This window comes from Taurulus bubalis, assembly GCF_910589615.1.
Source record: "Taurulus bubalis genome assembly, chromosome: 12".
In the NCBI taxonomy this organism is placed as follows: domain Eukaryota; kingdom Metazoa; phylum Chordata; class Actinopteri; order Perciformes; family Cottidae; genus Taurulus; species Taurulus bubalis.
This window is the reverse complement of record NC_136600.1, coordinates 14,639,887-14,655,665: the sequence shown is the minus strand read 5'-3', so window position 1 is coordinate 14,655,665 and position 15,779 is coordinate 14,639,887. Positions and strand designations below refer to the sequence as shown.

The window sequence follows — 15,779 nt, the reverse complement described above, 5'->3', positions numbered from 1 at the left end:
ATTTTCTAAAATCTATTTGTACTCTAAATATTACCAAGATGCATTGTTAAAGCCTAAAGTATTGTTCTCTTTATTAGGTTATTTATGCACAAACTAATATGCACTGACATTTTGTCTGTGTTCAAGAAACTGCAGTTGTGATTTTGCCCCTTCTTGAGATTCAGAACAAGATTTATTTGCAATGGAATACACATTTTCATTCACAAGTGTTATTATTTAAACGCAATTAACAAGTAAAAGCCTCAAGCTTTGAAAGGGAGTTATTGTGCAGTGACTCCACAGAGCGAATGCTAAGTGCAGGTAATCATTCTCATGGGAAAGCCTTGTTTTCTAATGTTAAAGTGAGACCTAACTCGTGGGCAGAAACACTAAAGAAAACCAGGACTTCATGTTTAGCACGATGCACTGCTGAATCCACAGAGACCAGCTTTTTCCGCCCCAGACTGAAAATTCAAAAAGCATCATTAGAGACTAAACATCCGGTTCATTTATTTAAAATGAGAATAGCAGTGTCAGATTGACTTCTTCTTAGTGTTGCCTTGAGAAACGTATGCTGAAATATTAGTAGTGGCTATATATATATACATATATATATATATATATATATATATATATATATATATATATATATATATATATATATACACATATATATATATATATATATATATATATATACACATATATATATATATATAGTGTATCCATCATACATTAACCCCACTCGTGTATAGTATTCACAGATGCCGTAAGAAATAACTCACACACAATAAATACATGGACAACTGGAATTCAACCTGAGTCAACATTAAGTTAAAAAACACTGATAGTTTCCTTGAGTGCTGGTTAATTAGGAATATTCATGCATTACAGATAAACTGTTGAAACAGACTGGAAACACAAGCCTCACAACTGCATGTTTACCTTGATGTATACATCATAGGGCTGGATGGTACAACAAATCTAAAAGGAGTTACAAAGTCTACTTTTTAATGTAACTAACAAGTAAGCTCTCGAAAGCCTTTTGATGCGAGTAAATAGGCCTTGAGTTAAGATTTGTTTTGTTTTTGTAAAAGCACTTCTCCTTCACCATCTCCTTTGGAATTAAGACTTGATACATCAAGACAAACAAGATAGATAGGAGGTTTTGCACGACCCTGACTGTGAGTAAAAGTTAGGACACCTCATATTTAAATTCTCACTTCACATTCTCCTGAGTAAACTGACACAAAGGTTGTTTGTTACTGTTTCATTTTGTGGTGAGCTAATGTTTGCTACAGGCTGGACTGGCTTAAAGCTAACATTTACTATTTCTTACTATCTAATGCTTAAACAATAAAGTGTTACTGTTTATGAATTTAAATCTCCTTTTGCAGGTCAATGTTCATCGAACATATTCGTGTACTTTTTCCTGCACCTTTATCTGTTACATTGCGAAGCACTCTTAGTTCCACTAATACGGCATAATAAGTATTTTTTATTTTCAATTACAATTAAATTCCTGAGCCTGGTCTCAAAATGAAAGCTGTCTATTTTGCCACAACACACATCCTACTACATTACTTGTCCTTCAGTGTTGTGTAATAGTATGTATAATTTTAGGCAGCTATTTAAAACATTGACGTGAACAAGCAGTGCAACAGTCAGTGAGATTTATGTGACGTTGTGTTTACTGAAATAGAATAAGTATAATTTTCTCTGAACAAACATTTATATTTCCTTGACTTACAAGGTCTGAATCCTTCCTCGAGGAAATGTATGGTATGTTGACGCTGTTTCATTTCCCTGGCACCATATGATTGATCTGCTTTTTTGTATTTATTAGTTCTCTGATCCAGGGCCATATACTGTCCCCTGCTGACAACAGCATTTTATAGTGTGGAATTAAATTGAGTTTCCCGTTGCTTCACTTCATGTTTAGTGCAACAAGAGAATGCAACTGGACTTCCACGCTGTGAAGTCATAGTGAATTAAGGGATTTGACTGTCTTCCCTTGTTTGTAACCATGTAGTCTTTGTCAAACCACAAAGGACAAATCCAATCAAATTTGGTAGAAGAGGTTAAATAGTCGACCACTCTGCCACCCTTCTGTGGGCTTTTTACTCTTTAGAATTGCCCTCATAAATCTTCTAAGTAAAGTAACAGTGCACAAAGCACAAGGGTATTTTAAAGGTTGTCAGATATGAGATATAAAGTAACTTTAACACCAGTCAGTGAGCCATTATAATCATAGTATTACTTAGCAGAGGACCACTCAAAGTCAAGGTTGATGCTGAAATGTACTGCCAGTCTGGCTATGTAGTATATTTAGATGCATCTACACGTACATCTGATAAACATGAGCTCTAAATGATATAATGAAATGAAGTGAAAACAGTAGTAGTGTGAATTACATAATATTATGACATGTCCACTGGTTCATCAAAACTCATTTCAGATAAAAGATTCAATCCTAGACGAGGATCAATTGCATTGTATTAATCAGTTAATCGTTCATGTTTGAGCGACGATTATGCAGCAAATACTTGACTCAGACTAAACAACATTAGAAATAATGAAATAAGGTGTAGGGGTCAATGTTATACTCCCTCATTAAAGTTTTTTGATACACATTATACTTTCAATAAATACACTGTGTTACTGATGTAAGACAACATACAATAATTGTCATCTGCAAGTGTGATTGATTACATAGTGAGTTAGTAAGTTATTGCTCAGAAAGGCTATTGAACCCAATATAGAAGCCTGAGGAACACACAGTGTAATGGTCTGATCTGCCCATTCTGAATTGTGAGCTTAGATTTTGGCTAAACTCACAAACTGGCTTTATTTTCAGTGGCACTGCCAAAAACATTTGTAGGCTAATTAACAAAAACCATCATGTTTCTGCATTTGTTTAATTTGGTTACAGTGTTGGCAGGTACAATGTTATCTAGATAATTGCTTAATAGTCTCTCACTTTGTGTTGTGTACAGGCTCAGAACTGATGCCCAAAGCTCTGTCGACCAGGATCATCGGTGGGATCTGGTGGTTCTTCACACTCATCATCATTTCGTCCTACACAGCTAATTTAGCAGCTTTCCTCACTGTGGAGAGGATGGACTCTCCTGTGGACTCAGCCGATGACATCGCTAAGCAGACCAAGATCGAGTACGGTGTGGTCAAGGATGGCGCGACCATGACTTTCTTCAAGGTATAGTACGCACAATAAAGAGTATATCTACTTCATCTCTATTAAGTTTTTAATTTATTTAAAAGTTTAATACATTACTGAAGGAAGATTCGAAAAAATGGTAGATATAATATGTCAACAGCAATATAGTCACCCAGATTGGTTCCAGTGTGAACACAATCATAGTGTAGCTGAAGCATGCCGAGTGTGATGTGAAATCTATGGGAAATTAGGCAAGATGTTTTTTTTCTTGAGTTATTAGTGTGTGTGTGTGTGTGTGTGTGTGTGTGTGTGTGTGTGTGTGTGTGTGTGTGTGTGTATGTATATGTGTATATATATATATATATATATATATATATATACACACACACAGACTCAGTTAGATCTTAATTCCCACAGCAAAGGCAAATTCTTCAGCTTCTCCACTTTTTTACACTGTTTGATGTGTTCTTCCATAATGATTTTTTTATTCCAAAGTTTCAGCATGCCTGCAGGGTCTTTGAATTTATTTTATTATTTTGAGCTTTGCTTTAGATGCTTCTATGGTGCTGAATAACACATGTTCCAGAGTTACAGTTTCTCTGAGTAAGAAAATGAAAACACTGCACATTTCAATTGAAGGCAGTCCATAAGTTTATGAAATTCAATAGCAGGAAAGCTAAAAATTCTTCCAGGGCATCTATCTGCCCTAGTTTTAATGCCAACAAAAAGTTGTACTCGAGCTCATGAACACGGCATGTCTCATTGTTGAATCTGCGGAATCGTGTGTTCTGAATCCCCCAGCCTTGATATTGCTATTGCGTTCAGGGTTATTGCTGATAGCATATAGATTTAAAGACGATCAGTGTCTTGGAATTGCAGCCACACTAATCGCAATACTGTAAAATAACTTGCATTGCATCCCATGAATACGAAATGTCATGTAAGGACAATTAGTGCACCTGGATTCAACTCAACTCCTTGACACTTTAAAAAGAACTCAAGCTTCTGTTCCTCCGAATTGACATGTGAAAGAAAGTTTGAAATAATTTTGTGTTCTTCGATAAATCATCGCTGTGATTGTAGCGTCGTGAATGGGAGAAACAGGTGTTTAATTACCTCATCAGAGTCGCATGGCTCAAGTGCCCTCTGCTCCCTCTTGCACTTCCAGAAAGGCCTAATGAAGTCAATTCAATGAGGCAGAGAAACATGATAAATACTGAGGAGGCCGTGAAGTAGATGAAGACTTTGCAGATGGATGTAACTGGATGGATTTGGTTCTTAACTCGGGTTTTGGTGACATACTTAACGGTCTGTGTTTTTTGCTCTCATTTCTATTTAATTCTTGCAATAAAAAAAAACACAATACTGTAGTTATACACCTCCAGATATGCAACCTGTCCTGGACCCTAAAGACTACGACAGAAAACTAGTTTCTACTGGAAAAAAAACTAAACTTTTACCAGCAAGGAGCAGAAGTTAAAGTACAAAAGAGAGAATAAGATGCAACAACTAATTGGTTTCCTTTTTAGAAAAATCTACATTTTTATTGTTTTAATTGACAATAGTATTCTAAAAACAAAACCCATTTAGTGCATTTACCGTAAGTGCCATGTTACATTCTGGGTTTCAAGAATCCGGACTAACTATTTCCATCACTATATCCCAAAGTGTAAAGCTTAAAAAATTCTAAATGTTATGTTTTTAACTTATTATTTTAATTAAAATGGTTAGGAAAATACACATTATTAATGAAAAACTTGCTTTGTTAAAAAACGAAACCAAGTCCGGAAGAGTATTTTTTGTTTAATTACACATTGCTGTAATGTGCCATATGGTCCATCTTCCTTTCTGACCTCATCTATTCATCCCTGGCGGCAAGAATGCCAACTTGGCAACATTTGCGATACATCCTAATTGCTACTTTTAAGTTTTAATATCAGACCATCATACCGTAGTTTTAAGCAAGCATGACTTCTACCATAGTTATGCATAATGGAGGGCTTCTTATAACAGCATCTTTCACAATTTGAAATGGCTTATAGTCTTTAGACAGTAATTATCTAGGATTAGACATGGCATGAATGTGACCTCATACAAAATTGCATGAAATACCACATAGCCTGATGCAAGACTAATGGAGAGGCATTCTATTATTGCAGCTACAGTAGCACTTATGAGAATAGATGTGCACAAACCTTCCATTTACTGTCCTTTAATCCCAAGACAATTGAGATCAGAAGGATGTAATCATGTAAAACTATTTTATCACTGGCTAAAATGTGCATTCTTCAATACTGCAAGTGAACAAATACTGTGCCACCTTTTCTATTCAGACATTAAAAAAAAGCATTATATGGGAGTTCCGCCATTCATCAGCGCTACAGAGCAGTGATATGTCATGGTTGGCAGTATGTTCAGCTGTAACACCTTTGGCTATAATGTTTCAAAGTAATTCTTTTTTTTAAGTGTTAAGAGCATTGTATATTTTTCAACCACTTTTTCTTCCCTTGCAGCCAGGGAGATTGCTCAAATTAGGTTCAAAGGCACATGTTTTCCATAACTGGTTCTTTCTGTCCCTTCCAGAAATCTAAAGTTTCTACTTTTGAGAAGATGTGGGCCTTTATGAGCAGCAAGCCGAGCACATCACTGGTAAAGTCTATTGAGGATGGGATTCAGAGGGTGCTGAAGTCAGACTATGCCCTCATTATGGAGTCCACAACTATCGATTACATTACCAGGAGGAACTGTAACCTGACACAGGTGGGAGGGATCATCGACAGCAAAGGCTATGGCGTCGGCACTCCCCTTGGTAAGACCTGTGAATACATTTGAGACTATCTACTAATGAATACAAAAAAAGTCATCCTCTTCAATCTCTTATCCTTTTAAATAATGAGGTTGAGTGGTTGCCTTTTAGACAACGCAGCAGCATAAGATGTTTTTTTAGCTACCAGTTAGACAGTATGCCACAACGTGTTTATGAACCTTATTAGCACAGAATCCAGCTGGCATATCTTCCAAAGTAAAACAGACCTTATGTTGCTTCCAGGCTCTCCATACAGGGACAAAATCACCATAGCAATCCTAAGCATCATGGAGGATGGGAGCCTACACATGCTGAAGGAAAAGTGGTGGAGTGGGAGCAGCTGCTTGGATGAAGAGCGTCACGAGACAGGCCCCATGGGTATCCAGAACCTGGGTGGTATATTCATCGTGCTGGCATCTGGTCTCGTGCTGTCTGTTTTTGTGGCGATCGCGGAATTCATCTACAAGCTAAGGAAGACTGCAGAACGTGAGCAGGTATATGTCCCCATAAATCATACGCCTAATGGGTTATTTTCTTTATTCGATTTTTACTCTGTGGTTTGGAAAATTAGTCCAACATTAATTCAATTGCACTCCACTAGCATTTCAGTTTAATTCACCCTTGATTTTAGCAAAGAAGTTGCTAACCAAGCCTATTGTGTGATGATACTTCCACATCGCCTCTAAACCAACACCATGCTCTGTCTTTTAGTTCACACACATTGTAAAATGATTTGCATGCCTTTGGCTAATCCCTAGGAGTACTTTAGTTTATAAAACCACAACATTTACTTATTTTAACAGGCATAATTGCAAATTAGAGCATAGAGAATTAATACATTATTAGTCACTGGAGTAGTCAGAATAGCATGAACCCCTTTACTGTCACTAATTTCAGTGCGTAGTTGCATCCATGCTCATGCACCACACTCTTTCTGACACAGCAGCAATAATGAATCGTGTGCAGGCTGGTGGTGGTGGTGCAATTTGACATTGCTGACAGCTATGGAAGCTCGCGCACACACACACACAATCACTGACACAACATGAATGTTACATTCTAATGCATGTTGTGCTCTTTAGACTGTCGACACTCTGCTGTCAGAACAATTTAAAGCTAAGGCATTTACCCCCACGTCCCATCCCCCCTTTCTCCTTCTTGCTCCCCTCCCCGCATCCTCCCTTTTCGTCCAGAGGTCTTTGTGCAATGCCATGGTGGACGAGATCAGACTGTCGTTCACCTGCGACAGGCGGGTGAAGCACAAGCCTCAGCCTCCAGCCATGGTGAAGACGGATGCAGTGATCAACATGCACGCCTACAACGACCGACGACTCCCGGGAAAGGACAACATGAGCTGCAGCACTGGGATGACTCCCGTGTTCCCGTGACAATGTGTTCCCCCCAGGGCAAGAACCTCCTGAGCCACTTGTCAGGGGCGATGCCGGAGACTAGAGACAATGGCATAGACGGGATCACCAGATTCACTATTAACCACAGTGAAATGGGGACACTAACAAAACATGGGCAACTCAAAATGGCAGCATCAGCCACACAGGTATGACAACATTCACTACTGTATTCTAAACCACAAGAGGTACAAGTAATATTTGGGGGGAGGTTCTGGGAAAACAGTACACCCAAAAAAAATCTGTTTCAAGTCTGATGTTTACGTGCGCAACACAAAAACACAAGAAAATACACATCATTCAAGGATAGTTTTATTGGGAAATATGGACTGAAGCGAGATGAAAGGCTTTGTTGAGAATGGCAATAAATGACAGAAATGCATTGAGGACAAAAAAGAGTTGTTTTCATTAGAGATCAGTTTTGCCATACATTAAAATTATGATATCAAGTTCTCACCATCGTCCTGTTAATTTATACAAACTCCTGAATGGCCTCTGATGGCAGAAAATAATGTTACCTTAAACAAGTTGAGGCTCCAGTGTTGATCTTTGAATCCTAAGTTGCAGGTTATGAGACAGGATCTTTTGAAAGCATAGTTCACAGGTACACGTATGATAACCTGAAAGAATACTCACTCAGTATGTGCAGTGCTATTGTTGGTGGAAACCCATAAAGAGACAGAACTGTTCAGCAGTAAATACATGTTTGTTGAATTTGTTATGTGAAATGTACACACAAGCAATTAATCATTGATGCAGAGATTGATGAGGAGAACATTGTATGTCAAAAGGATTCTTTTTTTACATTATTGAATTTGAATCAGTTCATAAAATTGATTGCCAAAGATCTGGTCATTCAACAGAACGAGAGACTACAATTTAGGCTAATTCCTGCTCACTCTGCTTTTTAGAAAGCACTAATCTTGCGTTCAATGCAAAGTAAATTAGAGTGGTTTAAAAGGGACTATTAAGGGATCTTACTAGAACAGTTTTTCCAACCATGCAGGGTCATATGTATTCAAAGCTAATTGTAATTGGCACAGTCATGGCACTGTAATGTATCAGCTGGTTTTGCAAACCACGTCACCTTAAAGTATTGTTATCAACACGATAATGTAAAACAATCATTGAATGAAAAGCATGAGAAGAAAAATAGTTTACACAGTACAGAATAATAGATAATGACAGAAATATGGACCAATTTCAAAAGATTGTGCTCAACTCTGATGAAATGGTAGTATGTCTGTACTGGTGTATATATGCTTTTGTATGCATATGTACAGACTGGGTTGGAAGGCATTGGATCAGGTATTTCTGTTCATCATATCTTTGTTTAATACAAAATTGTAACTCACAGATAACGGCTAAGAGACTGTGAGCATAAAACTAAAGTGTATTTTTGGATATGTCACATCTATTGGGACGTATCCATCAGATCTCGTGCTGGACTTGTGTGGCTACAGGACTATTGAATGTCCAAAGTACTTGTTAACACATTTCTGGCGAGTTACCTATTTTCAGGTGTGATTTAGAGGCTTTTTGGCAGGAAACTGATTGTTTTGCATTACAGGTGTTTATGAAAACTTAGTAATGGTTTGGTTTGAAGGTTATCTCAGACTTGAAAGTCACACGCTTTTCCTGTTTAATTATGTGGTGTGGACAAAGTAAATCCATACGTGTAGTGTGTGAACATGCTGAGAGATAATGTGGTGAATAGATAAAAGAAAGATGATGCTTTTGTGTGGTCATGTTGAATTTAATACCTATCGAATAAGTGTTTATCTTCAGCAAATGTCATGCCGTAGGACGAATTGAGGAGTCTATAAACTGCTATCACGTGGGAGCCCAACTAACAGCAAACCTCTGTGAGATTTATGAAGTCAAGACAAAAAAAAACAACTTAACAATCTAGGATTCAAGAAATCTCCAATCTGTATTACTTAGCATTGGTTTGGTAGAGATTTACTGTATAATTGTCTATGGATTCCCTTCTGCAAAGTATAGTATGTAGATAAGATCAGCAGGAGAAAATGTATTTTGCTAAATTTATACTGTTATAAATGAATTATGTTCACAGTCAAATATGTTATAGATGCTATTTATTTGATTAGAGACTCTTTAACCTACTTCCTTACTTTACCCAAGTTCCACAGCCCCAAACCTTGTTTATTTATTTAATAGAAATGCATTATATTATGGTGTATCGGATTACTATCATCCAGATGGGAAACTGTATGTACATCTTCTTTTATGATGGCTGATATATTTCTTTAAGGTGAATATGAAATGGAACTAGAGGTTGCCCAAGAATTTGGGGGACACTCTCTTAAAATAGGGAGAATAGGGTTTATCTTATGTAACTGGACCTTTATCGCTCTTGAAATCCCAATCAGGACGCAATCTAAAGTACGGCCGCAGCTGATGCGTGGTTATACAATATTACTGTTACCCTCATGTGTACTGTAGCTTCCTATGAAGGTGATCGCCTCTTGTATTCACCTCTGTAATGTGTGAAAAAAAATTGAAAATATCATCATAATCCAAATTAGTTGGAATTACGACAGGGTTTTCTGATTTGGTTGATTCAGTCAGTTTGGTTGCTGAATATATACATATTTTTTACAAATTTATGTGAATAATAATGTCATTTTACACAAAATTGTATGAAACGTGGGAGAAAAGTAATGCAAAAATGTAAGCTACATAACCTGTGTTCCATTAGCAGTGTGTGATATGAGTTTTGATTTTCCAGCAGTCACAACGGTATGCCTTTTTATGTGTACCTTTCTTTTGAGTTGCACAGCTTCCATCATTTGGCAAGAAAACCTCTCAAACAATATGATAAATATGTTGGTGCCAACCAGGGTTTTCTTTGTGGACATGCAGAATTTCTATGAATATAGTTTTTGTAAGGTTTTGTAAAAAAAAAAAGGGAAAAAAGATAATTTTGTTTTCCTAGTAACTGTATGTGTTAAGAGTACATTAGAATAACTGACATCTGAGTAAAACATGGGGAAATTCAACGAAATATTAAAGAAAAGCTAATGAATTATTTTCTTTTTAACGCATTGTGAATAATTCAATTGTACAGTTTGCTGTATGGGTTATATGAAGTTTTAAATAAAAAATACAAACTATATCTCCGGCTCAGCTACTGATTGATTGGTGTTGTGTTACCATGGTCAAGACATGAAATGTCTCCCTTTTATCTCGACATTTAACTAAACTATTTTTGGGCTCTCATTTGAGTCTCACAATAAAGAGATTATAAGCAATGCTGTGAGTATGGTTGGAAATTGTTCTGTTTTGCGATTTAGAAATTAAAGTAAAATATTTATTTCCAACTCAATTTTAAAACCCAGTATTTTTCATGCCGACTTTTCTAAATTAACGGCAGCATTATATTATAATAATGTATATCAGATGAGATATTAAATGACCCAATGTGGATTACAGTACCATGTAAGATGGTAGCGAGCAAATGTATTGAAATATAATTAAAACAAAAGGAAAATCTGTTAATGATCAGGGCTCATCCTTATGTCTAAGTGTACTTTGCTGCTATTAACACAACATAACAAAAACGTATGAAGCCATTAGCCACATTGCTTTAAATTACTTTAAGGCATGATTAATATATTTTTTGCCACAGTCATTATTAAGGTCCGACTAAACAAAACAGATAATGGTCTTAATGAGATAGAGTGGAGATGAGAACACAGGTGTCTGGACCGGCAGCTTGATACAGGTCAGTCACTAACAAACAGGCTAATGCATTGGCAGCAAAAACAAGAAATGGAGGAACCTTTGAAGGGTGAACATGTGAAGACCTCTCAAAAGTGTGTCACGGTAAAATATTATATATATATATATACACATATATATATATATATTCTTGTATTTACTAAATAAGGGGGGAAAAAAACTTTTTTAGGCTATGTTATTTTCTTTGGAGTCCACAAATCCAAATCAGTATGTTGTATGTGTGTATGCAACAGCTGCTGCAGAAGGCAGGCATGTAAAACACTGAGCGTATTCCACAACTAGAAAGGGGGAGAGGAATAAATATGTGTGCTTCAAATGGTGTCATGCATGAATGAATATGCTCTTTCAGGTAGCCAATCGACTGCAATAGGCAGAGATTAACCTTGCGGGCGTTAGGATGGCAGACGTGCATGTTAAAAAAGCATGGTGGAACCCCAGGCCATGGCGTTAAGGAGCAGCGGGCACATAATGAGCGATGGGCAGGGGCATTGCGCCTAATGGGGAGATTTATTATCTCTCACTATCAATTAATCCCTTCGGACAGACCGGGGCCAGCAGGGGCGCATCAAGAGTATGTAAAAGAGAAAGAGGGAGGCTGAGGGAGGATGAGAGGCAGCTAGTGGAAGAGAGAGAGAGAGAGAGAGAGAGAGAGAGAGAGAGAGAGAGAGAGAGAGAGAAAGAGAGCGAGAGAGAAAAGTGAAAGGACATGAGAGGTGCAGGAAGCAGGAGCAGAGGGGCAAAATAAAAAAAGATGGGGTGAGAATAGGAAAAAGGCAAGGAGAATGAGGGAATGATTTGAAGATAATACCCACAAAGATGTGAGACCATACAGACAGTGAGGTGTGAAGAACAAAGGGTTAATGGCAAAGTGAAGACAGAGGTATAGTTTGCAATAAAATATCAGTCAGGAAAGACAATGCAGGAATGTAGAGTTACATGAGATAGAAATAAAAGGGAAAGAATATAATGAGTGAAGCAACAGTAGATAAAGAGAGCCCCAGATCCATGGGAGACTCAGGGAACATGAAACAGAATGTGGAAGACTGATACAACACTACTTTGTGCGCATGCTTTAAAGATTAGCTATATGTTCACAAGCCGGACGGGTGATGCAATATTGTAGATAATCTCTGGAAGTAGGTCAACAAATATCAACTATTTTAAGAAATGAACATTTTTTAAATACACCTCACAGTTACTAAATGGATTTTAATGAATGGGCCTAGTGTAGAACCATAAACTATTTATCTAGAGTGGTTTTACACAGTGTTCTTCATGTTGTGAAACACAGAGGCAATGAATGGCAGATGGACTTTGCAGTTATTTTACAGTTCTCAACATCATGTCCTCAGATGTATCCTCAAATATTTCAGTGTACTTTATACCATGCACGATAGGAGAAGGGCTGCATGGAGAAAGCACAACCTAAAGCCGACCTCTATCTGACTTTGACATTATGGAGACTGCTTTGGTCTGTTGCTCATGCACACTCCTGGCGGTTTTCCTCACTCTGATGGCACATGTCCAGACCAGTGCTCTTTTTGATGACCTTGACAGGGCCGTCAGTGGGTGATGTTCTGCTTGACACTCCAGGGCGATGTGCCTACGCTCAATGGCTGAGTATCATCGACCCATTTGGGGGTGACTGAATGCCCGACCCATGCCATGCCCATCTCAGTGGTCCCACTGGGTGAGAGACCCATCTTAGCTGGAGCTGCACCAGAGGATTGCCTTGATAGGAAAGCCAGTGTGCACTGAATCTTATTAGAGGCAATGTCATCATCCCATAAAACTGAATTCCCTCCAGGAAGTTCAAGATATGTAGCTGTAAATGATGCAGCTGAATCAAAATTGTTCTGGAAAAATGAAGGTAGATATCACCTTCGAACGGAAGACCGTATCGCAAACCAGGGCATGGAAAGTCAAAGTTATAATCCTTGACATTTTTACGTAATCAAACTCCATTTATGTGTGGTCAGCATTTACCATAAATAGTCATTCAGTGTGTTTTCACATTCTGCAATTAGTTCTCTATACAGTATATTTGATTGTTAGCGTCAGAGTCATTTGTAAAGGAAATAGTTGCACACTCGGAGCCACGATGCACAAATTATTTCATAATTTACCATTTATTTAAATTATTTAGTAAATTATTCAATCTTTTTTGCACTGTGGCTTTCGAGTGTGACTGTTTTACTGTTTTACACTTGTGCTTTCACCATTGTCAGCACCTCTCCAACACTGGTCTTAGTTCCCTCTCTCTCACATATGGAGAGAAGGAATGTCAGCGTGGCACTGACAACGTATATCATATAAAATAACGTATACAACAGAGGACAACAATTTAGTGTCAGTGGATGATTTCAAATGTTTGCAAGGAAGTAACGGTAATAAAAAAGAGCCACATCTCCAGCGAGGAAAAGTGTCGCTGACAATTATCCTTCACGTGTAAGTGATGCAAGTCAAAAGTCAAGATTGTATTGACTCAGATACATTTTCACTTTCATATGTGGGCAGCGTGCCAAAGAAGGTGGATTACAAGACGGTTGATAGCACTGTCCGTCCAATAACGTAAAAAAAAAGAAGATGAACAATTAATAAGTGTGTAATTACAGCGCACCATAATGCTGTCATGAAGTAGCATCACAGAGGGAATACTCATGCATATTCTACCTTCCATAATGAGCTTGGCATTAGGCTACATGTATCGTGTTTGTACAGGGAGACACCATATGGCAGAATGTCGAAATGAGAGAAACACATTGTTTATTCCAGACCCTGTCTCTTTTATTGTAAATCACCGACACCACCAGTATCAGAGGTCTATCCACACACCATCATGTTGAATTATCCATTTGACTTTAGGTGAAATAGCCTGATAGAGACATTGCCCATGAAATGCCTTAGTGACTTGCTCTTTCTGTTCTCTCTCTTTGACCCTGGTAATGACTGGAATAGAGGCTTTTCATGAATATAAATATAGAACTAGATGAAAAGCAATTTTCTCCAGTGTACATAAAATAACACCCTTGAACATTTAATGTGGAGTAGTGTTTGTCAAGAATGTACTGTGCTTTTGCAGTTTAACATTGCTTTATGCACTCAGGGGCACAGAACCTCTTCATTTAGGTAAATCGCTCGGTCCTCTCGAGAGCATGTCACATGTCAATGAAGCCAAAGCAAACTGTGCTTATACTCATTATAAAGCTACAAGTGAGAATGCACATGAAGCAATAATTACATGTTTAAATACACAATGGTTTGTGCCAGCATCTGAGACCTTACCAAGAATTATGCAGCAGACAAAACACATGCAGTTAGTTGAGGGCAAAAACACCTTGTTCAAAGGAGGTGTCAGGGAATGATAAGACTCATTCAAGCTGACAGGCGGGCCACAAGTACACAAAGCATATCTCGTTGCAACAGTAATGTGGAAAGGGCATCTCATTAACAAACAGCTCACTGAACCCTAGCGTGGCTAGGTTAAATCAGAAAATGCTGCTGAAGCTATTAAGCTATGTGATGGAGGAATGGAAAAAGTCTGCATGGGTTTCTAGTGCAACATGCTGATGAGGAGAAATGTGATGTGGGCAATACAACTCCATCTGATGGTAGCAGTAGTAGTGGGTTTCATTCCACCATTTCATACAAAATTAAATATAATTTGAATGGTCTTCCTGCTATATGTAGCATTAAATTACCTTTGCAAATGGACCTTTCAGGTTTTGCGTATGTAGATGTTGTACTACATTAAATACCCTTATCAGTGCTTAATTTTAGGTAAAACTGAGCATAAATACATATTTTTAAGACAATTTTAATTATGTTTTATGTCATTATTTTTATTTTTTAACGATTACCCAAAAAAAATCGTACATACTGTCTGTCTCCAGGTGGCTTCAGTAACTCCAGACTCCAAAAGCCTTCATAACTCATAACACTCGTTGTTTTCAGTTTTGCTTAGTTGTCACCAAAATATCCAGATTTTTTAAAGGGTGCCGATTTCAAGTGGTTTGCACACAGATTGTGTGTCTCCACACATTCCGAAATTGTTGTGTTTTCTGCAACAAGAAGACTAAACATACCAGTTTTGTATGGCATGATCTATTTGGTTTGTGACCTAATCGATACAAACCAACAAAACGCCTTTGAGAAGAGCTGGATGAAATGTTAACAACATGTATGTTTCACTGAAATTACCTTAGAAATGCTAAATGTTACCCAGTAACCATATACCAAGATCCATTGATCCCTTCTAGCATATTGTTGAGTCTGCCTAAGTGATCCTGGCTAGGTTTACATAAAATCATGGCTACTGAGTATGTTATTTAAAGTTTTGGTTTTGGCAGGTCTCTCTCATCCTCAAAAACAAACTCCAAACCTCTTTGCTTGCTTCTACCTGAGGAGATACTGTCAATGTTTTATCCCAAGGATGCGTCTAGCCTACAGCAAGGCTGTTTGATGTTGGCTCAGGACCAGACTTCGGTTCCAGAGGGGGAAGAAGTTCACCAGCAGATGATTTGCTATTCTCTATCAAACTCAATCCCTTCATTTCCATCCCTCAGCGTGGCATGCTGCCAATACATGCAGCATGTAAACTGCTCTAAATTTGAGAGTTCTTATGAGAAGAAAACATCAAGATTGCACA

General features: G+C 37.8%; 1 protein-coding gene across 1 annotated transcript in view; it reads left to right on the top strand.

The window, feature by feature from the left end:
• Positions 1-7,348, top strand: part of LOC306744772 (glutamate receptor ionotropic, kainate 3-like) — a gene marked incomplete at both ends in the record, with an annotated part of 90,965 nt that extends 83,617 nt beyond the window's left edge. Inside the window, 4 exons of the mRNA XM_079227456.1 lie at positions 2,976-3,193; positions 5,738-5,963; positions 6,204-6,454; positions 7,154-7,348. Of these exons, the coding sequence (XP_079083582.1) occupies positions 2,976-3,193; positions 5,738-5,963; positions 6,204-6,454; positions 7,154-7,348 (890 nt within the window). The remainder of the gene's footprint in view (positions 1-2,975; positions 3,194-5,737; positions 5,964-6,203; positions 6,455-7,153) is intronic.
• Between the last annotated feature and the right edge of the window lie 8,431 nt (positions 7,349-15,779).